Source organism: Planococcus citri, chromosome 3, assembly GCF_950023065.1.
Source record: "Planococcus citri chromosome 3, ihPlaCitr1.1, whole genome shotgun sequence".
NCBI lineage: Eukaryota > Metazoa > Arthropoda > Insecta > Hemiptera > Pseudococcidae > Planococcus > Planococcus citri.
In genome coordinates this window covers 40,580,218-40,606,225 of record NC_088679.1, presented here as the reverse complement: position 1 = coordinate 40,606,225, position 26,008 = coordinate 40,580,218, and the positions used below count along the sequence as shown (strand labels likewise).

Below are 26,008 nucleotides of genomic sequence, written 5' to 3'. Positions count from 1 at the left end.
TTGCTTGGGAAACGTGATTACTATACTTTTTACGCTTTATTGAAGAAAATTTAAATTTTACGCTTCGTCCAATGACATAATCGATTCGTAATGACGATTGCAAATGAATAAAATGTGTTTGGTACCATAAACTAATATTACCGATGAAAAGTAACGTTCGGCGTTATGTAGATTAGATATACGTACCTACCTATAAGGTATTCGATCAAAATATCCATGAACGTACTAAAACAACTTTCTCAGTAGCCTTTCATGAGACTATACATTTCTCATATAAACATACGAGAAAGGCATAGGTACCTACTTATATGCATGAATGTAAATATGACGTACAAATGAACCTACAATGATAGCATGATGCATTTGTTCACAGGTAGTAGATGAGTACCTACCCAGACCTACCTATCTTTTGCTTGTTGCAACTGCAACATACTACATAAAGGTAACGAGGTAGTAGATTGCATTGTTTATTTTAATCGCACGTCCAGTTATGCGGTTTACCCACAAATTCGCACATTCGCCAGTTTTACGTGTGATCGCGCGAATTTACTTGTATCTTTCATCTTTCTACTCGTACCGTGACCTATACCTAATAGGTTTTTCTCTGCGTACCCGAAATTGGATGGAAAGTGTTCGATCAAATGAATAATGCGATTGCTACCGAAATAGGTACCACGGGTACTGGTTTCGTAATTTGCCTTTGTTGAATTACTTAATGAAAAACACCCTATGGAATGAGCACTGGACCATGTGAAATTATTAGCGAATTTACGTTATATGTATTCCACGAAGTAATGAAGAAAAGTTATTAGTGGGTGAGGAGCGAGGATATTTCTAAATGTGAATTCGTTTTTCCCACGTCGAGTTCTTCAATTGTTTGGTTAAAAACGTAATCTTTAGTTGGAGATGTGGATAGGAGGGAGATGTGGAATTATTTACACTTTCTAAAGCTGAATCTACCTATTGATTTTATTCTTCATTTTCAACATTCTGCTCTGAGAAAGTAGTAAAAATAGTTACTGAAGGTTCAATGGTATTTTGCTGTGAATCCAGATGAAAATAAATTAAATAAAAATAACAAGTTTGAAAAAAAAGCACAACGCGATTTTGAAAAAAAGCACAATGCGATTTTGAAAAAAAACACAACGCAATTTTTAAAAAAGCACAACGCAATTTTGAAAAAAACACAACATGATTTCAAAAAAAAGCACAACACGATTTTGAAAAAAAGCACAACGCGATTTTGAAAAAAAAATAACAATGCAATTTTGAAACAAAGCACAACGTGATTTCGAAAAAAGCACAACGCGATTTAAAAAAAAAGCACAACGCAAATTTAAAAAAAAAGCACAATGTGAATTTGCAAAAAAAAGATTGTGAATTTGAAAAAAAAACCACAACACAAGTTTGAAAAAAAGCACAACACAATTTTGAAAAAAAGCACAACGCAAATTTTGAAAAAAAGCACAACATGATTTTAAAAAAAAAAGCACAACGCGATTTTGAAAAAAAAACACAACTCGATTTTGAAAAAAAAGCACAAGGCGATTTTGAAAAAAAAGCACAACACAATTTCAAAAAAAAGCACAAGGTGATTTTGAAAAAAAAAGCACAACGCAATTTCAAAAAAAAGCTTGACACAACGCGATTTCAAAAAAAAATGCACAATGCGATTTTGAAAAAAAGCACAACACAATTCCAAATACACTATGCTATTCTGAAAGCTCCAGAGCATACCGCGATATATGTATCTCAAAAGCATAATGTGACTCCAAAAGCACTGCAGTACTGAGAGAACCTCTTGGGAGCACAGCAGAATCACAAATGACTGGTGGGTTTTGATTCATAAAGGGTAACCACCTGCTTTTTGTGTCTAGGTACTGAATGTGTGTAAATGAAACATCTGCAGGTGTTCTAAAAACATTTCTCAAAATTGAACAATGGGAAAGATAACACAGTAGATAAGAATAATTTACACCCCCTGCGGTGTTACATACTGTGGACTTTGCTTTTGATAAATATAACACCACAGGGGTCGGCTTCACTTTTGATAAAATCTTTTCCATTGTTCAATTTTGAAAAATAAATTCGAAAATTGAACAATAGAAAATATTTTACACCCCCTGCGGTGTTACATACTGTCCGCTTTGCTTTTGAAAAAAGAAAATATTTTACACCACCTGCGGTGTTACATACTGTCAGCTTTGCTTTTGATATGGCCCTTTTCCCCCTTTTTATTCTTTTTTTGGTCCAAATTTTTGTAATTGATTGCAATTACTCAAGAAGCTACTTGAGTAATTGCAATTATAATTACGGCGTTGAATGTTTCATGATAGACCACATCTACATATGGAAATTTCAAAAAAATCGGTCCATCCATCCAAGAGAACATTTGTTCCAAAAAAAATTTCCATTTTCAGACCGAAACTAATAGTGTGCTATGCACACTAAAAAAAAAACAGGGATCATGAAACAAGTTTCAAGTGTTGCCTTGTGCAAAATGTTGGCAAGTTTATGAAATGAAACTGTCAAATTTTTGTTGGAAAATTGTACTAAAAATACGAGTATAAAAAAATAAGAATCATTCTGAAAAAGTAAACAAAATAATAATAATTTTATAAACTTGAAAAAAAACTCGTGCTCATCTCCAAAGCTATATCAACTACATGTACAATGTACATTGAAATTCAAAAAATGTCTTGAATTCTGGAAAGTGAGCTTATGAGCGCCTTTACCCACCCTATGAAGTTCAAAGAGCGAGCAAACTGGTTTTAGGTTTCAGAAGGAGAAATTCTCTCCACTGGTGGGTGAAACAAAGCCTTAAAATTCAGGTATGGAAACGCTATTAGACAGTATAAGGTAAATCTGCATGCGAGCTTCTTCACCACTTCGATGCGCATTGCGCACTACGTTGAATTAACAAATTGTAGTTCTTTGCATTTGTTAATAGAATAGGTACTTACTTAGTTTCGTCGCAATTTTGAGTTCAATTGAAAAAATTATTCAAAAAGTTCCAAAACTTTGACTTATTTTTTTCAAAAATTCATTTTTACAAAATTAAACTCAAAAATTTGGAACTTCTCCTTTTTGACTCGCCGTCTGGCTACGCCGCGCCACTGCTGATTCAACTTCAAAAATAAGCTTATTTAATCAAATGTTACACCTTTTTCGTTGTATGCGTGAGTAGAAGTGTATAAACGAAACGTGTATTTATGAGTTCCCTCACTAGGTAGCGTACCTTTGGGTTGCAGCGCGATTAGCCCTACAAGCAATCGAAGCCTGGATTCTTGAAAAAAATTCCATTCCAGTCGAAAAACTCGCTTTCTTGCTTATTTCAGTGCAATGGAAAATTGTTTCATTTCCTTCCTGTATTTGCGCCTGGCCCAAAACAGCGAAGAATTCGCAGTTTCAGGCGTGAATACAATTATTACGCTGCTGAAGGAGAAGGAAGAGCTATGGTATCGAAGTAGACGAAGAATCATGCCCTTCTGGCTATACGAGATGTAGGTCAGACGAATTATGAACATAGGTCTTCTTAGTACTACTTACCCAGTGTTATTTGAAATCAAAACTGATGAAGTTACTTACATAGCTAAGAAATTTTTCCAAACATTCTAACTAGGTAACTACCTAGGTACCTATATATTTTAAGTTTTGTCAAAGTTTCAACTTCCAAACAACTCACCCATTTGCAATGCATTGTTGGGGTTTCTGTGTCAGCTAACGAAAGACAACAAACGTCGAACTATCACCAAAACACTGGGAATTATTTTGAAACATAAATTTATTACTCAAAATTATCTACCTACTCGAGTGCTAAATTATTTTTATTGTTGAATTACGTTGAAACATTAGAAATCGAAGCTCTGTAAATTTTCCACCATTTAAAAATTTAAAAATACACATCCAATGGCTCGGAATTTTTCCGTTGTATTGTATCTTTCCGTTCAAATATGTAACTATCTCAACTTGGCCGTTTATGATCATTGACCTAACAATTCTCCACATACCTACCTACGTATAAGTATTTGCTCGTACAAATTTGAGCAAATACTTGACTAAAAAAAAGAAAAGAAATATATATCAACAATGTAGAAAAAATAAAACAAAGATATTTTCTCGATAAATTAATAGAAGTACATATATTTTTTTTTATTTATTTCTTTGGATATTTTAAAGGTTTGCAAACATCAAAAACTTCTTTGTTGTATTTTAATTGAAAATTGTAGATAATGACGTTGGCAATGTTTTACAAAACGATTTAATTTGATTTCATTAAAACTCTTTTTTCTCCTAAAGTCGTGTTTACGAAGCCATTTTTTTTTTTTTTTTTTTACTAACCTCGTCGAGCCACTCTAGAAAATTAAATTTCTCTCCTGAAAAACAGATTCTTTCGTCTGTAAATCTAATATTGTTTGTAAATTCTATCGATTAAGACGATAATTTGATTTTCAAGATGGTGTTTGTACCATTCGAATTGTTATCGCAGTAGTCGAGATTTGAAATTTGATTTCTTTCTGTTCGACATCGCATAAGTTATCGTATCGAATGAGTATTCTGCTAAGTAGGCTATTGATTCGGTTAATTTTACAATGTTGAATTCATTTTGTATGTAAATTTATTTTCAGAGACAAGGTTGTGTTCACGGAGAAGAAATGCCGTACGTATTGGGAGCTCCATTAGTTGGCGGTTTATCACATTTCGTTAGAAATTACACAAAGTCCGAAATGTACCTGTCTGAGGCGACAATTACCTACTGGAGTAACTTCGCAAAAACTGGGTGAGTTAATTGATTTAGGCTACACATATGCTACGAGTATTTTAGATATGAATTTTCCAACGTACGGTAATTGGAAAATGTAATTAAAATCTCTATTTTAGGACGCCGAATAGTGTTTCTGAACCAGAAGTATTGCATAATGTACGACAGGAAAGGAATCGCCTGAAAAATATCGAATGGATTGCTTATGAAAATGTGCATAAAAAATATCTCAGTTTAGGTAAGTGATTATTTTAGATACGAGAATATACCTGGTCTAATTATAATTAGAGTAGAGGCTTAATGCAGGATCTTGACATTATACAGTAGGTAGGTTGGTACTAGTATTTCATCTAATACCTATTATAATAACAGCCGTGTCAAGTATTAAAATTTCCTTTGTCTATCTCTAAGGAGGTATTTATTTGGAACTCTACCTGCTCACCTACTTAGTAAAAAGCTTAATAGGTACGCTATCTGGAGAATTATTGTCTTGATAATAAGCATTATGGTGCATTAGAGTGTTCTGAAAACCTGTAGGTGGATTGTTGATTGATTTATCGAAATAAGTTAATACATACATAGATTCACTTCTTAAAATCAAACATAGTTGTGGTCTCCAACAGCCAACAAAAGAATTTTTGGACCAGACAAAAAAAAAGTCGACAGAGTACCTATCTAAAAATACACTACTGGGTTAAATTTCAAATAATAAAATTTCATTTCTCGATTTTGGGCAAATTTTTGAAAATTCAAATTCGGATCATTTTCCATGAAAAAAATAAACATTTTATCGAATTGAGGTAGAAAGTTGAAATTTAATACCCCATTTTCGACCTCCTGGAGTATAAAGTATGATTTTTGGATTTTCCAATTTCATAGTAACTGACTTCCAAGTCTCGACATTAATTCGTGTACAAATTTTTAAAATCGGGGTTTGCTGGTTCAAATTCATATTGTAACGTTTTTTTTTGTTTTGTTTTTTGTAAGCTCCAGATAGCTTAGAAAAACACAAATAGATTTCAGAAAGTCGAAATATGGTTGAAACCTTATTAGCTTTTCATGTTACCACGTTTTCTGAATGATGAATTATAACCGAAATATTATTTTTTTTAATACAACTTGAATAATCGCTGGAGAATATTTTAAAATAATTCATCATTTATTGCATTTTTAACATCTTTTTAAAATCTTTTATTGAAAATAATTTTTTTTTCGAGTTCAAGTTACATGTTTTTTAAATATTTTTCTTCATTTAATTTTTGTCTGTTGCTCAAACTTTATTGGTTGAAGGCAAACCAATTTTATTACTTGATATTGAAAATAAGTTTCAAAAAAAAGTTGGTTTAGCATTTTTTTTTTTTTTTTACAAATGTTTTTGACTTTTTGATATTTTATTAAAATACAGAATATTTGCAGGTATTATTTTGAGAGTACATACTTATTTCAGTATTGCTTTAACAAAAAGTTTCTGTACCTACAGTTTTCATGAAAAGGGAAATTCTCTTATTTTTTTGCATTTAAACAAAATGCGGTCGCAAAGCACGATCGAACGAATGCACTGCAATACTTTTTGAAATCGACTTGGAATAACGTTATAAACGTATTTACGGCAAAATGGTTATGCAATTTTATTAACACGCGTGATACACGAAACAAACAAAGGATTTGCAGGATTTGTTGCGTTCGTCGATTAACGAACCAATAATAAACAAAGTCGAGTGCCTATTCCAATTTGTACTCTTTTTCCCCAAAAGTTATTTTATGTGCTCTTTGAAATAACTGCTATTATTTTGACTTAATCCTACGAGTGAGGGGTTGAAGTAGGAGTCGTAATTTTCATAAACTATTTTTTGAAAACCCATTTATGTCTCAAATTTACCTAGTCGAACTTGGAGAAAATATGTTTAAGGTGTTTTAAAGAGAATAGTAGGAAATTTAAATTCAATAATTGAAATTTACGTAGCTTTAAATTTAACTTTCATCGTGAAAGACTTAACTTTTTGCGATTAAACAAAAATTGAACCAAGGAAAAATAAATACCTAATGATAGTCTTTAATGTTTTGTTTGTTTGTTTGTTTGTTTGTTTGTTTGTTTTTTCAAAGAATAAATTTTTAAAATGGAATCTCAACGCCTCCTGTAGGTGCAAGGACCTTCAATTTTGTCCAAAATTTGAAAAAATATCGATTTCAGACTGATTGGGCGTCGAATTTTCGTAAAAAGGTGCATATTTTGAGGAAATCAACATTTCGAATTACTCGAAAAATTTTAATTTAAATAGCATTAAATTCTGATGTCAATTTTTTTACTGATTTTTTTACTGGGTGGTAAATAATGAAGAAAAATATCGAATAGTTACGGTTACGGCGGTATCGATAAATCGATATTTTAAAATGAAAATGTGTTCTACAATACGTATAGGTATTGAAAAATAAATATGTAAGGTATTTTGTTATGATTTTACTCTAAAAGAATAAAGAAAGTCGAGTCCGGTGAGAAAAAATAAATAAATTCTTTACGTATTCAGCTCATATAACAGTTTCCATTCATCGTTAGTGTGGGCGATTTTTACTTATGTGTCGGTTTATATATTGAACGTGAGACTTTGTCCAATTTTGAAATTCTCAAAGCGAAAAATGTTGAGTGTAAAATGAACGTCGTCCTACGTAGTTATTTTTACATTTGATGCATAAAAAATTCTTCAATGTAAAATCATTCTTTCAATACTGTTTACGACGGGTTCACCTATTTCATTAAAGACTCCGCTGAAACCGCTAAAATACATACAAACATTTTTTCATTCATCTCTTTTACCTACGTTTGAAATGTAAATTTTTCGCTGTCATGTACCTAGTCAAGTTATGGTAAAATTTTTTCGAGTCGAATATGGAATACTAATTTATGGTTAACTTTTTACTTTACAGATAGCTCCAAAATTAAACTGAAGAATCATTATCGAGCCCATAAGCTATCGTTTTGGTTAAATTTAGTTCCAGAATTGCATAAGTCTGGCTCGGATGATATACCATCAACTCATCATATGTTCAGAAGTGATTTAGATAAGGTAAGTATTGCGATGGACTGATAAGGTATACCTAAATAATATGTAGATAGGTACGTGAAAGTGCGTACTGCGTAGGTACTTACTTGGGTATTTGATAATTCAATTTCACCTCTCGTAGCAATTTGCGTTTAAATTGACGTAAAATATGCGCAAAAGGTGAAGAGGAGAGAAAAAAACGATTATAAGATGAACGATATTGACGCGGCATCAAGTTAAAATTTTGAGAAGTTTTACTTTCTGTTCAACTTCAGCTTTAGCTTCCAGTCTAATAAGCTACCTATCTATAAGCTTAATTTAATTTCGTGCTGTAATCCGATTCTGAGAAAAGTTTTTAAATTAATAAAGATATCGTGTCACCTTTTCTTTCTGCTAATAACTTATTGAGAAATTTAGTCGTCTGTTTAAAATTTGTATTTTTCATTATAATGAAAAGAAATTCAATTCGATTGATAGGTTATAGGTCTCTAACAATTTATCATTTTTATAGATTTAACAAATCGAATGGCTGTCTTCATTGTTGTTTTATACACGTGCTTCTAGATACCTATATACATATTTGTGTGAATCTTCGTCGAATTCAAAAATATTAAAATTCCGATGTTTTGTTTCTTTGCAGAAAGATAAATTAGCAGGACGTACGAAATCTTCATCTAGTAACTCTAGGGACCATGGAGACGATCAAAATGTCGGAAACGATATTCTAAACAGTAGCACTGGTCTTTCTCAGACACCTGTTGTGGTCGTCGCTCAATCTTCGTACAACCGTACAAATCAAAATAACATGGATACAAAAACTCGTGGAAGTGGTGGACACGATGAAAACTACCCTGTGTATTCGACCGCGCTCATCATCACCATTGGTATCGGTTGTACGTTATTGTTGCTGAACATCTTGGTTTTCGTAGCAGTTTATTACAGAGATAAAAGCAATAGACGTAGACACCATCATAGCTGCCAAAGAAGAAAAAGGCACCATGAACACTGTGATAGTTCATGTAGTGTAAGCAATAGTAGTTTAAGGGATACGCCGGATATCTGCACGAAGATATGTAAACCACCGGTGGAGAACGGAGGAATTAAATCAAATTTCGCGTCGAGTGAGTTGGATTTTTTTCCTCTGTGTTTTGTAGCCACGCGAATATAACCTTACATTCTGGAATCTTTAAATTTTATTATTTCTCTACTTTAGGTTCGGACACAGAGACGCAGCCATTATCGGATAGCCAAAAATGCGTTCAATTACCTTCTATTTTAAAAAAACCCCAACAGTTACCAAGTTCCAGTCAATCATCGTCGTTGATTCTGCAACCATCGCAACATCTCACTCAAGAAGTACCGATAGAATTATCGAATTTTAAATTCAGTATGAATAAAAGTTCAACCCTACCGAGACCTCCGCCACCGCCTAGAATTCCAAAATCGCCCGATCAAATGGGCTCTTCGTCTATTTATCAAAATTACAAAATAGACGCTACTTTGGATAGGAAACATAGACAAACTAAAGAATTCGATGATTTACGAGTGTGACAAACCGAATCCGGTTACGGTTTCGCGTTATAGGTAATTTTTTTTAATACCTACAAATTTACTACTCAAAACTCGTTGCTCTCCTCGTAGACGTTGTAAATATTACGTATTCAGCTGTTATATTCTTCGATTTTTTGTACCTATACGAATTATGAAAAAATTCGACGACTATTTCTTTTAAGCGATAACTTTGTATGTTACCTAGAAAAATATTATAAATAACGAACTTCCAGAAAGCATTACTCAACGGCTTTCGTAAAAATAGTTCTTATCTTTTTTCTCCTACGTTTTTTGTACATTTTGTTTATACGTACATTACCATTAATATGTTTTGTCTCTAGTTCAACTTTTTCGATACTGCATTATTTTATATCATTCGACGGTAAACTCATTATCTGTGATCTTATTTTTTTAAGCAGCGTATGTAACTGATATTTAAAACTTGTATTTGTTATTTAAAAAAAGAAAATAATCAATTCGATTTGAATTATTATTATTTTTTTGGTAGGTACTGAAGACGAATATGACCATGAACGATTTTGAAATTTCCTTAATTTGTAGGTATTCATCTTCTTTATTCGAGTTGAGTAGATAATAATTTTTTTTTATAAAATATTGTTTTTTTGCAATTTGTGGTTTTGATGACCGAATTTCTGGCATAGAATGAAAGTAATAATTTAATTACCTAAAGCTCTTGCTTCGAATTTTACACATTTCAAATTATTTTTAACTTAAAAAATGGCTAAAATGAGTGAAATCAAAAAAAAAAAAAAAAAAAAATCAATTGAGACATACAGCATATTATTGGAAAGACTTTTTTCAATTCTCTTTATCAGACGACTTTGGACAGCCAGACAGGCGCTAAGAAAACCTCGAGATGTCAGACTGACGACCATGGGAGACTGGTCAGTGACTTTGATAGCCCAGAACAAAAATGAGCTCAAAGTTGAGTACCTACCTTTTCATAATTTTGAACATAATTGTTCGTGGTGGAGGAATGAGCAAGTGCCAAAAATGGATAAATTTCTCAAAATCAAACAGTTGCGGTTAAATTCGACTCAAAATCTATACCTATCTATTACCTACCTTTATAAATTACTCAATTTTTGATTCAAAAGTTTTAAAAACGTCAAACTATAAATAAACTTGTGGCGCTACCTCTCAAAATATAAGCAAACTTTGCTAACCCAGTGAATTTGGTAGAAATTCTTACATACCTACCTAACCAAATCATTCCGTGTTTTGACTCACGAGACGTATTTTTTCAACTAGGAAAGGCAAAAGTGTTGAGTAGCATAATCGCAGAAACATTTTAATTCTAACAAAAAATTTCTATCTCGTGTTTTCTTGGAGCTAAATTACTATTTCAATGGAAAACCTCGCATTATGGTATCATTCAATATAAGGTTATTGAAAATAGCATATCGAATAATTTCTCAAGGGAATTCATTACCAAACAAAAAAAAATCACAATATTTTTACATGTTGATTATTTAAATTGCATATAACACGTGTGTTACCGGAGAAGTAAACATTTCGTAGACCTATATAAAATCGCCTGTCAAGGGATGTTTCAATTTTTTTTTTTTTGGACAAATCCCCGTTTGAACAGTACAGTGTACCTACAAATCTCATTCCATGATAATTTCATCCATTTGGAAAATTCCAATAAATTTTATTCGAAAGGCTAAAAAAATATACAATGTATAAAGGTATTACATTGCAAAACATATAAACATCATTTTACTACGAAAACGAAATTAAAACAAAAAAATAAAAAGGTAACACAAACGTAAAAAAATTAAAGGCAGGCTTTTACACATCTATTTGAAAAGAAGTCTCTTGAGTAAATCGACCGCCACCGCGTGAGGAACGTCGAAAATTCGCGTCATTTTCATTTGGTCCGCGTGAGTGTGGTCTATCGGAAAATCGAGACGGTGGATTAATCCGATTGCTGAAACTGAGATGTAACTTTCTTATACTAACCAAACCGTATTATAATAACCGATATAATATGAAATATTAAGGAAGATGTTTACGATACCTGAAAGTTGTTTCTTCAGTGTGACTGGAATAACCGCTGCTACTTTTGACAGCCCGTTTACCGAATAGTTGGGACTTATTTTTGGGTTTTCGCATCGGTGGGGGTGCTGGCTTTCGAGCATCTGTCGGTGATATTTCCGACGATGAACTTGATCCTCCTTTGCAAAAATAATTCAAAGTTCAAAAAGTTAGTTTACTTGAATTATTTTTTTAAAAAGTATTTTATGAATCTTCAATAGTCATTAAGAAAACGAGTAAAATCGAAAAATGATCATTGATGGTAAGTACTTACTTTTTTTAAATAAAATATTCTATTTCTACTGAAATAATTTAATTTAATTTTCAGAATTAGGTATTCGAAAATTTTATTGCACAATTATTTAGTTAGATAATTCAAAGGTTTAGTAAAAGGCCTACAATTTTTACCAGGTAAGTATAGACACCGCTTTTGACCTTATACTTCGAATTTTTTTACAAATAACCCCCCAAATCACTCTCTATTTCTTGAAATACCTATGTACCAACAAACATTTTATAATTTACCTCGCGATGGGCCAATATGCCTGAAAGAAACGAGCTCTTGATTATTTATTTGTCTGCCATCATATTCGGAATCACTTCCCAACGTATCGTATTCTGAAATAGGTAGATGCAGGGTTAAAATCTTCTTCACTTCAGAATCTGTGCTGCCAAAATTATCTGACTCTGTAAAAATAGGTACTATTTTTGAGGATGCAAAAATTATGAAAACAGAGCCGAGAAGAGCATTTTTCAGATCAATTTTACTCGTTCAATTTTTGAACTTTTTATAGAAATTTTTAAATCTGTGCCCACTCAATCGGTCGAAGAAAAAAAAATCAAGAAAAATATTGATACGTAGGTATGACAGCTCTTAAACTTTTGATAATCTTTAAACTAAAATTTGAATAATCAAGTACCTTTTTTTAATTTTTTTCGAATTAACGAACATTAAAATTAAACATGTTACCTTGACTTTCTGAATGAATATCTTTTATTTTACCGCCAGTTCTTCTGACTTTGGTGTATTCGTAATCTTTACTCTGCAATAGAATTACCTCCGTGAATTTATTTTTCTTTACTCATCTAATTTAAAAATAGGTAATTGGTAAAATATCTCACGTGTTTAGGTTTTATAGAAGAGGTCGTTGATTTGACATTGTGATAGACAAATGAACCACCAACCGAATGATAAGGTCCACTGTATACGTTACCACTAAACGTACTCTCCGTGTAAGCAGGTTTAGCGAGTTGAAACGTAGCATAAGGACAAATTTCATCGATATATTCTGTGACAAAACAATAAAAATGTATTAGAATTACGAAAAATTTAGATGAAATGAGAATTTAATAGAAATATGAACTTCGTACCGGTTGAATCAGTTTTGCAGGAAGCTGGATCAGCGCTTAAAGTCTGCTGAGATCGACTATTTTTTATGCCATATTGTTGATCTTGGTGACGTTGATGGTGAGCTCCAACCGATACGTTATCACAAATATCATTCAGTTCGTTGAACCCTGATAAGGAAACAGAACGATTCAATAGACGAGTCACAATAAACTGAAGTTTTTGAGGAAAATCCAAGAGGCTCGATCATTATTTTCTCAACTTACGTTTTTTCTTAAAGTAACAAATGGTTATGAAAACAGTAGTAAGGATGAAAATAAGAATGGCAATTGAAACAATCGAGGTAACTGGAGAAAACACAGTTTCACTGGGTATCTCCGAAGCATACGTAATAAACTCCATCGGAATAACTGTACCTATTATTTAAAATGACAGAAAGAAAACACAAATAAGTACCTATTATGAAGTAATGAGGCAATTACCTCGATAGACATAAGTATCCCTTTATTTTCAAAATAGTGTACTTTTGTAATCACTGTCAGAACCTTTGTCCAGATTACAGGAGAATTTGCATAAAATGCTATTTCCATGTTGGAAATATTAAACCGACTTATAGTATCTTTGAAAGCATCTGAGTGTAATTTTTTTTTAAATTATAGCCCATAGGTATTTGTTTAAATTGAAACCTACATAACCTAAGTAGGTACATACCTACAAAAAAATGTGTAATAAGATAATTTTTGTAATGCTAGGTAGATACCTCCTTCTTCATTTAAAGTGGTGAAATTATACACTTGTACGGTTGATCCAATATTGTTATGCGCAGTGATTCTCAACTGGTACCTTGTGGCTGGGATTAAATCGTAAATAACGTAAATTCTATCACTCGGAGACACCGGTTTTGGGCTAACTTTCCATTCACCGTCCATTTCTTTCTTGTATTCAACGATAAAATAGAGTATGCTGCATCCTCCATCATTCCACATATCCAGCCAAACACCAGCTGCTGTTGTGTTATAGGTCATACCTTGCTGTACCCCGACAGGCGATACAGGTACTGTTGGCAAAAACCATAACGATTTTATTTATAGGTACATACATTTTGCGAAATTAAACACAATATTAGTTTTTTACCCGATCCTTTGGTATAAGCGGTAACAATATCACAAGGTAAGCCGGTACCAATCTTATTGTAGGCTGTCATGTATAATTGATACTTGGTACCACACCATAAATTGCGCAATAAGTACGTATCAGTCTTGGAGTCTATTTGTATTTCCTCCCAATCTCCATGATCTCTTTTATAATTTATCACATAACCTAAAAACAAAAACCATTGAAAATAAGTTAATTGTAAGAATGGGAGCAAGCACAACTAGCACTGAAAAATCTTCAGATGAACAAGTTGCCTATCTTGAAAATGAAAGGGACAAGCGCAGTTTGAAAAAGAAAGTAGTAATGAACTTTTTATTAGGGTAGCAAATTGAACGCGAGTAAAATTTTATTGCAGGGTGTTTTGATAGGGTAAGGGTATAACAGTGTCGCACAATCCCATCTATTCAAAAGAGTCAAAAATCTGTTTTTTAAACATAGGTATTTCTCAAGGTTTTGAATTTCAAAAAATATTAAAATTAGTAAATAGTACTTACTACATACGTAAGTATGTTTTTTTCGAACATTGGCTTTTTATCAAAATACCTATGAAAGTCGATGTTTCCGAGGCGATAAAAATGTTTTTAAAATTATTTATCAAAATTTTTACATTCTTAATGTAGCTCTTATTTTTCAACTTCTCCAATTTCCCTTTTTAGCCAAATTTTTGTAAAAAATGATGGCTATTGCGGTAGGCCCAACTTTGGATAAAAAGGTCGGGGGTCAAAAATTTTGATAGTTCTCGGCGTTTTGAGCTCAAACTAGACGATTCCCGGTGTGTCAGATTTTATATATTTTGTATATTATTTATAAGTTTCAGCACGCTGGTCATTTTTACATTTTATGACCTGGAATCTGCTCTAATTGATCAAATCAACTCAAACTTAGGGAATGGGGTTCTTTTAGGACCTAGAATTGACCCCCGCAGTTCGGAGGGTCAAAGTTGAAAATTGCAGAAAGGTCATTTTTTTGGAGGAGCATAATATGATTCCAAATTGATGAAAAAGGTCCAAAATCATACCCATTGGTCAGTACCCTCATTGTGATCAACATATCCAAATTTCAGCTTCCTAGGTCATCCCCACCCCATTTAAGGTAAGAAAAACCACATTTAACTCTAATTTTTGACCCCCTTACCCCTAAAATTGATCTAGAAGGTCCAAATTTTCAGAATACAATGGGAGGGTGCCCCATGAGTGATTATTTTAGGTTTCAACCTTCCAACCCTATTTGACCTCTCTCCAGGGTCAAAAAGTGGATTTTTGGTCTATTTTACGTGTTTTTCAATTTTTCAGACGGCCTACAGCCCCTCCAAATTGACCTAAAGGGTCCAAATTCTCACAGTACAATGGGAGGATGTACTTAAAGTGTCTTTTGCATGTTTCAACCTTCCAATCTCATTTTTACAGAAAGGTCATTTTTTTGGAGGGGAATAATATGACCCCAAATAGATGAAAAGGGTCCAAAATCATACCATTGGTCAGTACCCTCATTGTAATCAACATATCCAAATTTCAACTTCCTAGATCATCCCCACCCCAATTAAGGTGGGAAAAACCACATTTGACCCCAGTTTTTGACCCCTTCACCCCTAAAATTGATCTAGAAGGTCCAAATTCTCAGCATACAATGAGAGGGTGCCCCATGAGTGATAATTGCAGGTTTCAACTTTCCAACCCTCTTTGACCTCTTTCCAGGGTCAAAAAAGTGGATTTTTAAAAAATATTTTACGTGTTTTTCAATTATTCAGACAGCGTGTAGCCCCTCCAAATTGACATAGAGGGTCCAAATTTTCACAGTATATTGAGAGGATGTATCCGAAGTGCCTTTTGTAGGTTTCAACCTTCCAATCCTATTTGACCCCAGGGTCAAAAAGTGGATTTTTGGTCTATTTTACGTGTTTTTTATTTTCTTTTAAGATTTTTAAAACAATTTTCTACGATTAAAATTTTTATAATTATTGTAAGTTTTTTTTGTTTTTTTAAAAAATCATTTACCTACTTATTTCTAATTTTTCTAAACAGATATCTACGTGCACTTGTTTCGAGAAAAAAAGTGAACGAATTTAAATTACGTTGGAAATGGAATATAGGTATAGATACATACATTTCTCTCATTGAATCTAAATTTTTTTCTTCATTTAAAAAAATTTACAAATTTGTAGAAATTTACCTAATACTGGTATATCTGGCTGTGCTGTATCCTTCCAGGCCAATTGTAAGCTATCAGTGTCTTCATTTACAACTGTAAGTTCAGGTGGGTCGGGTGGTTCTGAAATAGAAACATTTCAACTTGGCAAATTTTCATTACAAGAAATCACAAGTACTCATCATTAATTAAATTAAGAGTTGGTGAGGTAGGTAGACTGGTAGAGGTGCCTATTAGTGAAAGGATGTCATTAATAGTTACGACCAAGAGTAAAGCGTTCCCGGACAAAAAAATTTTCTGCACTAAAAAAAATTGACTCAGGTAATGTACTATTTTAACGAAGAAAAAAATTACTTAACGACAACGAAAATGGCGAAGATGTCGAAAAAATCACCTAAGTGAAGTCAGCGACACATTTGAAAATTTTCATATCAGTAAAAAAAGTTGTCCTATGGCAGATGAATCCAATTGAATTAGGTACCTTTTTTGTTTTGAAATCATCATTTTCTATGTGTAAAATTAAATAAATCGCTTTACCAACCTCGAACAATTATGCTGTATATTATTTCGTCTTTTCCATGAATGTTTTCCACATAGCAAGTGTAATTACTACCGTCAGTTCTTTGGATATCATAAATAATCAGGGAGCCATCTTTATTGATCTAAAAGAGGTAGGTAAGTTGATAAAGTCATTGTAGGTAACAAACGAACTACGTACGACGTACGTAGGTAGTACATACATAATGTACTTTAATTTTAATAACCAAAGTAGGTAGGAGAGAAATCTTTAATCAAGATGTATTTTTCAAAAATCAATATATTAGGAATGAGGTGAGGGGGAAGAAAGGCTGCAGGAGGACGGGAAGGGTGTGATTATTGCGCAGAATTTGCTACATTAAAATTAATTTTCATTGTTTTTATGCCTACCTCGAATCTTTCACCTGATTTGAACACTTTACCACGTAATTTCCATACAAGTTTAGGAACGGGGTTGCCAACTTTTTGACACGGTAACGTGATATTTTTTTTCCACGGCGTTATGATTTGTTGACTAAAAGATAAAATTCGAGCAGAAACTGTGAAACAGAAAATTTATAATAAAATGTGGCCGAAGTTGATATATGTAGGTAGAGGTACGTATGATAGACCATCATTCATAGGAGATGATAATGAAGAACCTTTTAAAGAAGGAGGAACTGTAATCACAGCTGTACTTTCTCCTTCGCCCACTTTGGTAGAAGCTGTCACCCAAAACTGATAGGTAGCGGTTTCCAGAGATCGAGCTATTTCATGATGTGTTACAGACTCTTGAAATTTTCGTTTATGTGTTTCTTCCTACATATTTTACACGTGTATTAGATTTTAAACCAAAAATCATCGAATCGTTTAGCAGAAATTATTATACTGACTTCTTTGCCGCCGCTTCTTAAAGCCATATAGAAAGTGTAGCCAGTTAATTCGCCATTTTTATGCAGTGGAGGTAGCCAAGATATGATAATTTTATTAGTTGAGCTAGGATAAGCTTTGATTCCTGCTGGAGCCATTGGTACTGTAATTTAAACGTTTATGATGAGCTTATGCTTAAGTAATATTCAATTTAAGATGCGATTAAAAATTAAATTACCATCTTCTTCGGTACGACAATAAACTGGATTACTTTTAACCCCGTCTCCGGGTTTCGTGTAGGCGCGAACAAAAAAACTATAATTGGTGTATTTCATCAGGCCACCAATTGTTGTAACAAGAGGGGTGACCGTTTTGGTAACGTAGTCATTTTTTTCTGCAAAATCACACATTAAATTTTATCAATAATTGAAAAACAAAAACAGTAAAGATCGACTGCTGGTTGATTGAATTTACTTACCATACCAATCTTCAGCAGGTTGATAGAAGACCTTATACCCTTGAATTACACCATTTTGACCTTCGGCAACTGGAGGATTCCACGAGATCTGAATACTTTGCGAAGTTAAAGCCATGCATTTCACATTTTCCGGCGGTACGCTGGGAACTGATGGAACAAAATACCAATAAAATATGTAATTTTGGTGCTGAAAATAATTTTTTTTATATGGTATTATGTGCTTCGACTACAAGGACTAACCTCCTTCATCGGTTCGTGCGCTGATAGGGTCAGAAAATGGACCAGGTCCGCGACTATTGAACGCTTGCACTATGATGCTGTACATAGAGTACATATTCAATCCAGTAATGATAGTATGACCACCAAAATCCGAACCAATGTCCACCGTTTTCATACTATATTGCAAAGGTGAAGATGTACCATTTGGAGTGGATTGCAATACTGTATCGGAAATTTCTTGATAACCGACATTATAACCAAGTAGGTTTCCGTTCCATAAATCTTTTGCTGGACTTTCCCAAGTTACGTTCAATTCCGTCGAACTTTTTGCTGATACTTTTACTTCTCTGGGAGGTCCGCTGGGAGCTAAACAAAAATGAAACCAGGATTTAAAAAAATAATTTGAAAGTATTCTTGGTAAAAGGACATTTGCGCACACTTTCCCTTTCGTTTAAAAAGTTATAGGACACTTGCGCACACCTGTCAAACGAGGGACATTTGCGCACACTTAATGCGTTTTCGGCAGTGGTTCCCAAACGAGGAAATATTTTATTTAAGTGAGCATTAAAATGAAAAAATAAGTTCATATTCGTACTCAGCGACCTCGAAAACAAACCATTCGATATATCACTCGACTTTTCACGACTTTTTAAAAGGTTGGCTCCCTTTTTGGGGCAAAGAGGGACATTGAGGGGTTCGACCCGAAAATAAGTTCATTCATATTCGTTCTCAGCAACCCCGGAAAACATACCATTCCATAGTATCACACGACTTTTCACAATTTTTCAAAATTTTGGTCCCCTTTTTGGGACACAGAGTGGCTTTGATGCATTAGAACCAGAAAATAAGTTCATATTCTTATTCAGTGCCCTCAAAAACATACTACTCAATACATACATACATCACACGTCCAAATTCGTTTATCAAATACATGATTGAGTTGTGTGTTACTTGAAAAATCAAGCACCCCCCCCCCATCCTACCAATCCCCGGGGAGGGTTGAAGAATGAAGACCAATCGATGGTGGTTTGATTAGTAGTTGGGTGGTTATTTTCGTCAACATTTTTGAAACCCCTGAACATTGTGCGCTAATGTCCTGTTTTCCGAAAAAATCCATTGATCATTTCTCGTCCTATTGTTATAAAAGTGTGCGCAAATGTCCTACAATTTTCTCCTTCAAACAATAGGTGTGCGCAAATGTCCTATAGCCGTATTCTTATACATACGTGAAAAATAATGTCCATTTTCATTTTATCCAAGTTCCAGAGTTAAAATATGACAATTTTTTTTTTTAATTTTTAAAAATCATTAAAAGCTCAATGAACTATAAAAATTTGAAAAGAGATTAAATTTCACATTGGACCATGTTTCAAAAATACATAACTACAGGATCCATCTCGCGATACTTCAGAATACTACATTTCTCACGTTTACGTATTTAAGAAAAACAGAGCACACTTGAATCTTTTTCGAGACTTTTCTTAGTTCCTTATTCTCGCCTTAGATAGCACAACGTTCCTAACCACGGTAGGTTCGAAGTATAAAAGATCGACGCTGCAAATAAAGCGTTGTTTGTTTTAAAATCAAATATTTACCTTCTTCTTGAGTGGTAATTTGTATCATTTCGCTAGGCTCGCTTAAGCCGATGCTATTTTCAGCTAAAATTCTGAAATGATAAGTGCTAGCCGGCGTCAGGTTTTCAACAACGGCCGATGTTTTAGTACTAGGAACCACAACTTTAGCAGGATCCACTGACCAAGCCGCTAAAATGATAGATGAATTTTAATGCCAACACTTATTTCGAGTAGATAGGTAGGTAAGTAATTTCAGATACCTATTTCGCTAGCATTAATATTTTGACTAAAATACCTGAAGCTAATTTATTTTGCACTACGTAATTAATAATTGGACTATTTCCAGCGTATGGTTGGGTCCAGGACAATGTAATTGATTTACTGCCCTGTTCTGCAATTCGAATGTTTTTTGGTGTTTCTGGAATTTCTGAGGAAAAAAATGTAAAATGGTAAAATTCTATTATACCTAATGATGTAGATATGAGAAAATTTTTATGGACTCAATTTACCTTGTACGATGAGCTGAATAGTCATTTCATCTTGTCCATAGTTATTTTTAGCGTGGCAAGTGAAAGCACCGGTATCGTGGCGAAAAACTTTTGTGATTCCTAATTCAGATATTTTTCCTTCGTCAAGTATCTGATCTCTGATCGAGTACCTATTTTTCAAAATATTCGAATTAATTCACGAAGATTTGAAAAAAATATTTTATAAAGTTTTATATTTTGAACAAAACGTTGCTAAAAATAGACTTCACCGTGAATATTCGAAAAAATACAATACAATGCATCGGTAATGCGAGTCGTTTTTCATTTTTCACGTTGTTTTTTTTCTTTTTCAATTTTATGAAGCCTGGAAAAAATTATAGCTAGCAACCCATTCGATAAGACAAACAAAATTTCAAATTTTCGAGTCAAACTTTATGCAATGTAGTCCCCTCCCCTCCTTTGCAACGTCGCAATAAGTTCTCAAAGTTTTGAAAAAATGCACCGAATTTTTTTAATTTTTTAATTTATTTTAGGTATTTATTTATTGGTTCAACTAATTTTTTATGTTGTCAATATTTTATTAAACAAGGATGTAGGTAAAAAAAATTGATACTTTGAGAACTCATGAGCTTGAATAAAAATGAACTTGGAGCATTTCTAATGGCTTTAAAGTGATGATAGGCAAGTACCTAGGTACCTACTAAAAACATCATAAGATCACCTGAACCAAAAAATTTTAATATCTTAAAATTTTGAGCTAGCTCGTCAAAAGTGGTTGGTTGAACTAATTACTTTTTTGAAAATTAAAAATTTGTTTGCGTCCTATTGAGGTCATTTGACCAACATTTTTTGCGAAGCTCCATCACTTTTTTTAAAATTGAAAAACGACTCGCTCTATCTAGTACACCTCAACATTTTGGAGGCTCATTATCAAAATGATGGTAGCAATTTTATTAAACCACCCAAAAGAACATTAAAAAAAACGAGTGAAATGGGAAGTCTCGACTTCATTTTAGTTCAAGTTAATAACTAACCAGTACGCAGATCCTGCAAATCATCTGCATTTGCATCGTAATCACTCATGTTAATAAAATTGCATAATCGGTTTGCCGTAAATACACATCAAGTACCTATGTATGTGTTTCAACTAAAAAGAACCAAACTTTACAACAACATCTAAGTCTATTACGAACTTTTCGCCCCATCCCTCCACCATGAGGGTCAAGATAGAAATAATTGAGGTGCAAAAATTCAGCAGAATTGGGGTTTTTTTCCTCGTAAAAATAAAATCTTCTGACCTTCTGACAGTTCTGACCAAACTGATAAGATATCTTTAGTTTTTGTTTACTCACCTAGGGTCAACATCATTTGAAATGGGCTGATTTTTTGATCCGGTCCAAATTATGTCAATCGGATTATCACCTAATGCATTACATTGTAAATGAGCAGCATCTCCCTTTAAAATATTCAACTGTCTAGATTTCTGAACAAAATGAACAGGAGCTGAAACAATCACACGACAGTTGCTTAATTTAAGCTTTTATTCTATAACAAAATCGATTACTCATTACCTTACTCTAAAAATAATAAACCTAGACATTTTTACAAATAGGAAAATTCAACCGTAACGATGAGAAACAAATTTTCATCATAATTGATAACTTGATTAAATAAAGTACCTACCTAATTCGTTCAATGTAAAATTTAATAATGATTTTCGACGAAGGCGCTAGATAGGTACGTATACATTCATCCAGCTCAACATCATTATTTTATAGTTACTTTACTTTGTTTTTGAAACATTTCTAACGTCAATGTAAAGTGTCACTTTTAATCACAAGTTTCTTCGCCTTTGCTTTTATTGTTTACAATCTCCCATGGTAAATTATATTTTCACCAAAAAGCGACATTTTTTTTTAGACTTTCAAAAACGTGATTTTGCAATTAAAGTAAAAGAAGTTTTCGGATGTTTTAATGTCAACGATGCTGATTAATATGAAATAATCTGTAACCTTGATAAAATAATTGCAAGTTTTAAGTCGGTACCTATTTTAGATAGGTACCTACCTATATGTATGTATAGTGTAGCGTACTTACTGTTAACTTTTAAGAAAATCACTTTGCTGACACCGGAACCGATTTCGTTTTTGGCTTCGCATAAATAATGCCCTTCGCTTTTCTTATTAACGTGTAAAAATTGAAGCGACCCGTTCAGAAAAAGATTCAAATTCGGTTCGTAAATAAAATCCTTGTATTCGCCGACTTCTTGACCTTAAAATAAGAAAAATAATTCATCAATGTTGGCGCGAGAAAGTGAAATTAGTTTCATATGTCACTGTCGAAGCTTTTACCTATGGCTTTTTTCCATACTATCGTAGGTACAGGGTATCCTTCAGCTTTGCAATGTAGCATTAAATCTTTACCAGCCGATATACTAATATCCTTAGGCTCGACTATCCAATGCGGCGGTACTTTAGGTTTTAAAACGATTGTTAGAAATCTACGTATACTAGTGGATATTTTTTGATCGATTAGGATTGGTAGGTATAACAACTATAGTCTATGTCTCACCATTTACGGTAACAGGAACGGTGAGCTTTTCTTCTCCAGCGTTGTTTTGCGCGATACACGTATAATTTCCAGAATGCGACGGGGTAATCTTTTCAATAATCAAGGCTGAAGTGTACTCATCAATTCTGCGGGTTACTGCACCCAGTTCGACTGTACGACCGGTCGGAGTCGATTTCTCCCAGCGAAAATTTATAGGCAAATCCCCTTCTACCACTTGACACGTAATACCCGCTCTGTTTCCCTCTTGAAGTAAATTTGTCAGCGGTGGAATAGGCATTATTTTAGGGGGAACTGAAAATGAGAAAAAGAATGAATGGGTTGCTCGGTAGGTACCTACGGTGTTTTTTTCTCTCCTCATTCTATATATATATATGTAGTATAGCCTCCCCTCGTCTCGTCGTGTAATTTGCGCTTCTATACTATACATATACTACGTGGGCGTCATAAAAATCAAACATTTAAATCACCTAGCACTTGAACTTCTACATCCCTTCGAGCGTTCTGTTTTTGACGATTTTGCGCTTGACAAGTATACGTTCCGGCGTCGCTGGCTCGTTGGATTTGATCTATTATCAACGTGCCGTTTGGAAATGCTCTCTGTCTTCTATTCACCGGTAATAGAACGCCACCTGTGTCATTATAAAAATTATGAATATCGGCGCTACTCGCTGTAATTATAGCTGTGTAATATCAAACATCACGAAAGAATATACCGTAACCTTGTTCCCATGTAATTGATTCTATGGGATACCCAGCCACTGGACATTTGATGATTAATCTACTTCCCGAAATGGCAGTAATTTTTGACATAGGCCGAATAAAAGGAAGACCTGTGAAAAAAAAGTAAATAATAATTTTTGTTAGATTCGACATTTTTAAAAATGAATTTACAATATTTCTTCGTCTTATTACATACTCGTAACTAATCGAGTTTCTTCTTCCTTCCTTAAAAAACACAATCTTATCAACTGTTGTTGTGACTTCATCAAGTTAGAATAGGTATATCCCCTCCCTATTACTTTCTCTCAAACAAATGGGTTTCCTGTGAAATATACCTTTTCTAATACCTATTTCAAAAACACCTCAACTGATACATACTTTCACTTGTTCAAAAATTAGAAATTGTAATAATTTCAGGAGAAAGTTTGAAAATGCCTGTTAAAAACGAACTTAGATGGAGAAAAAAGCTTAAAACAAAAGTTGTAGAGCGTGAAAAATTGAACTATTTTTGCTAATCGGATTTTTAAACTGGCTAATTAATTTGCAACCAGGTAACTTTCGATGACTTGCTGTGAATTAATGAACCGGTTTAAAAACCTGATTCGCAAAAATAGTTCTATTTTTCACGCTTTACAGCTTATATTTCAAAATTTTTTTTCTATCTCCAATTTTTAGGTGATTGTTGATAATATGGTTGCTAAATGCGAACCAATGAACAGGTTTCAAAATGCGATTATACAGAATTGTGTTATTTTTCACACTCTACAATTTTTGTTTCAAGCTTTTTTCTCTATCTACAATTTTTGGGTAATTTTTGATAACTGGCTGCGAATTAATCCACCGGTTTCAAAATCCGATCAGCAAAAATAGTTCAATTTTTCACGCTCTATAATTTTTGTTTCAAGCTTTTTTCTCTAACTTCAATTTTTAGGTGATTGTCAAAACCTGGTTGCTAAATGTGAACCAATGAACCGGTTTCAAAATGTGATTAGACAGAATTGTGTAATTTTTCACGCTCTACAACTTTTGTTTCAAGCTTTTTTCTCTATAATGCAATTTTTGGGTTATTTTTGTCAACTGGTTGCAAATTATTGAACCGGTTTCAAAAAATTCATATCACATTTTTGTCGCCTTAGTGTGCAGAATACATTGCACCAATAAAAACCAATTTGAATTTTTTGACCAACCCTGTTTTTCAATTTTTTGACCAAACCGGTTTTTCAATTTTTGACTAAACCAGTTTTTCGATTTTTGACCAAACCGGTTTTTCGATTTTTGACCAAACCGGTTTTTCAATTTGTGGTCAAACCAGTTTTTCAATTTGTGGGCACCTTGGGCATGGACCTGAAATTTTCAAGGTCGCTTTTGAGAGCCCTTATTTTTCCCTACTCAACGCTGCGTCATTCATTTCGCTAGCTCTTTCCACTTGGAAAATAAATAAAAGCCACCAGGCACTAATTTTGTGTCATACTGTAGATATATAGTAGGTATACTGGTATATATATATCATATATATATTTTTTGCGTTTAATACCTACCTAAAATTTGTTGAAAGTTAAGCTGTGACCAAATTTGAGTATTGAGCCATGAAACATCAAGTAAGTAGGTACGTATAATTTGTATTTGAACTAAAATTTATGTAGATATGTACAATAATTTTAAACCGTCTAATTTCACACTTGAACCGCCTAATTAAGCTTTTTCAATCAATTCTAAATTGTTTCTCATTTCTGAGCTGTTTACATTTGACTTATGGCGTACACTTGACGTAATTTTTAGTTGGTTTCTAATTTAATTCAATTTACAGTGTTTTAGAAAAAACTTGTTCAATTTAATACCATGAAGTCAAAATTAGAATAACTGCTCAGACATTCAGACATTAATCACGAGGAAAAACTGACTCTCATCTTCCTATACCCTCCTCTTCCAAAATATGTATTCGAAAAATTTCCTTTTTATACCTGTCTGTGTTATATTGTTGGAACTTGGAACACACCTTCGTCTTCATGTACCTACTGGGATACAGTGAGAAATTATAAATACTTACTCGTAACTCTAGCGTTACTTACCATAAACGTTAATTCTTGCTGAACGAGTACTTTGAGCAACTGAATTTTTGGCAGTACACGAATATTCTCCTCCATCGACATCTTTCAAAGTAGTAATATTAACATGACTTACAACTTCTTCTGGGCTACTCTGGTATTGGCCCACCATGAATCTATAAATTGAATTTCACGAAACGATCAGATGTCTTGATCAAAAATGGCATTTACCTTCTTATTTTTCTCGTATGTACTCTGTTTACACATTTTTTTACTTACCTACTAGAATCTGGTATAGGAAAACCATCCAATTTCCAAATAATTGACGGAGGAGGATTCCCCGTTGCAACACATTTCAAAGATAACGAAGGACCCGGTTGTAATGTTTGTTCAGAAAACGAATGAATGATTTCAGGTCCAACATCTAGTAGATAGTAAAGCAGAAAAGATTAATTTCTTTCTCTCAA

At 33.3% G+C, this 26,008-nt stretch overlaps 2 protein-coding genes across 7 annotated transcripts in view; one reads left to right on the top strand and one right to left on the bottom strand.

The window, feature by feature from the left end:
- Positions 1-9,842, top strand: part of LOC135841613 (neuroligin-4, Y-linked-like) — a 233,732-nt gene extending 223,890 nt beyond the window's left edge. Inside the window, exons 7-11 of the mRNA XM_065358649.1 lie at positions 4,629-4,780; positions 4,882-5,000; positions 7,685-7,824; positions 8,441-8,921; positions 9,014-9,842. Of these exons, the coding sequence (XP_065214721.1) occupies positions 4,629-4,780; positions 4,882-5,000; positions 7,685-7,824; positions 8,441-8,921; positions 9,014-9,351 (1,230 nt within the window). The 3' untranslated portion in view covers positions 9,352-9,842. The remainder of the gene's footprint in view (positions 1-4,628; positions 4,781-4,881; positions 5,001-7,684; positions 7,825-8,440; positions 8,922-9,013) is intronic.
- Positions 9,843-11,005: 1,163 nt separating this feature from the next.
- Positions 11,006-26,008, bottom strand: part of Dscam4 (Down syndrome cell adhesion molecule 4) — a 101,862-nt gene continuing 86,859 nt past the window's right edge. For 3 of the 6 annotated variants that reach the window (XM_065358643.1, XM_065358644.1, XM_065358646.1), the window contains 28 exons: positions 25,821-25,965; positions 25,566-25,717; positions 23,490-23,606; positions 23,244-23,405; positions 22,777-23,067; positions 22,557-22,676; positions 22,303-22,476; positions 21,558-21,708; positions 20,227-20,375; positions 20,013-20,144; positions 19,739-19,906; positions 18,165-18,509; positions 17,925-18,071; positions 17,685-17,840; positions 17,470-17,609; positions 17,239-17,395; positions 16,988-17,136; positions 16,602-16,722; positions 16,085-16,183; positions 13,895-14,080; positions 13,521-13,817; positions 13,027-13,176; positions 12,784-12,930; positions 12,535-12,701; positions 12,383-12,455; positions 11,938-12,099; positions 11,396-11,552; positions 11,006-11,311 (listed from right to left, as the gene is read on the bottom strand). In XM_065358643.1, the coding sequence (XP_065214715.1) occupies positions 11,167-11,311; positions 11,396-11,552; positions 11,938-12,099; positions 12,383-12,455; positions 12,535-12,701; positions 12,784-12,930; positions 13,027-13,176; positions 13,521-13,817; positions 13,895-14,080; positions 16,085-16,183; positions 16,602-16,722; positions 16,988-17,136; positions 17,239-17,395; positions 17,470-17,609; positions 17,685-17,840; positions 17,925-18,071; positions 18,165-18,509; positions 19,739-19,906; positions 20,013-20,144; positions 20,227-20,375; positions 21,558-21,708; positions 22,303-22,476; positions 22,557-22,676; positions 22,777-23,067; positions 23,244-23,405; positions 23,490-23,606; positions 25,566-25,717; positions 25,821-25,965 (4,559 nt within the window). In that variant the 3' untranslated portion in view covers positions 11,006-11,166. The remainder of the gene's footprint in view (positions 11,312-11,395; positions 11,553-11,937; positions 12,100-12,382; positions 12,456-12,534; positions 12,702-12,783; positions 12,931-13,026; positions 13,177-13,520; positions 13,818-13,894; positions 14,081-16,084; positions 16,184-16,601; positions 16,723-16,987; positions 17,137-17,238; positions 17,396-17,469; positions 17,610-17,684; positions 17,841-17,924; positions 18,072-18,164; positions 18,510-19,738; positions 19,907-20,012; positions 20,145-20,226; positions 20,376-21,557; positions 21,709-22,302; positions 22,477-22,556; positions 22,677-22,776; positions 23,068-23,243; positions 23,406-23,489; positions 23,607-25,565; positions 25,718-25,820; positions 25,966-26,008) is intronic. The other 3 variants (XM_065358647.1, XM_065358645.1, XM_065358648.1) reach the window with 3 other exon arrangements.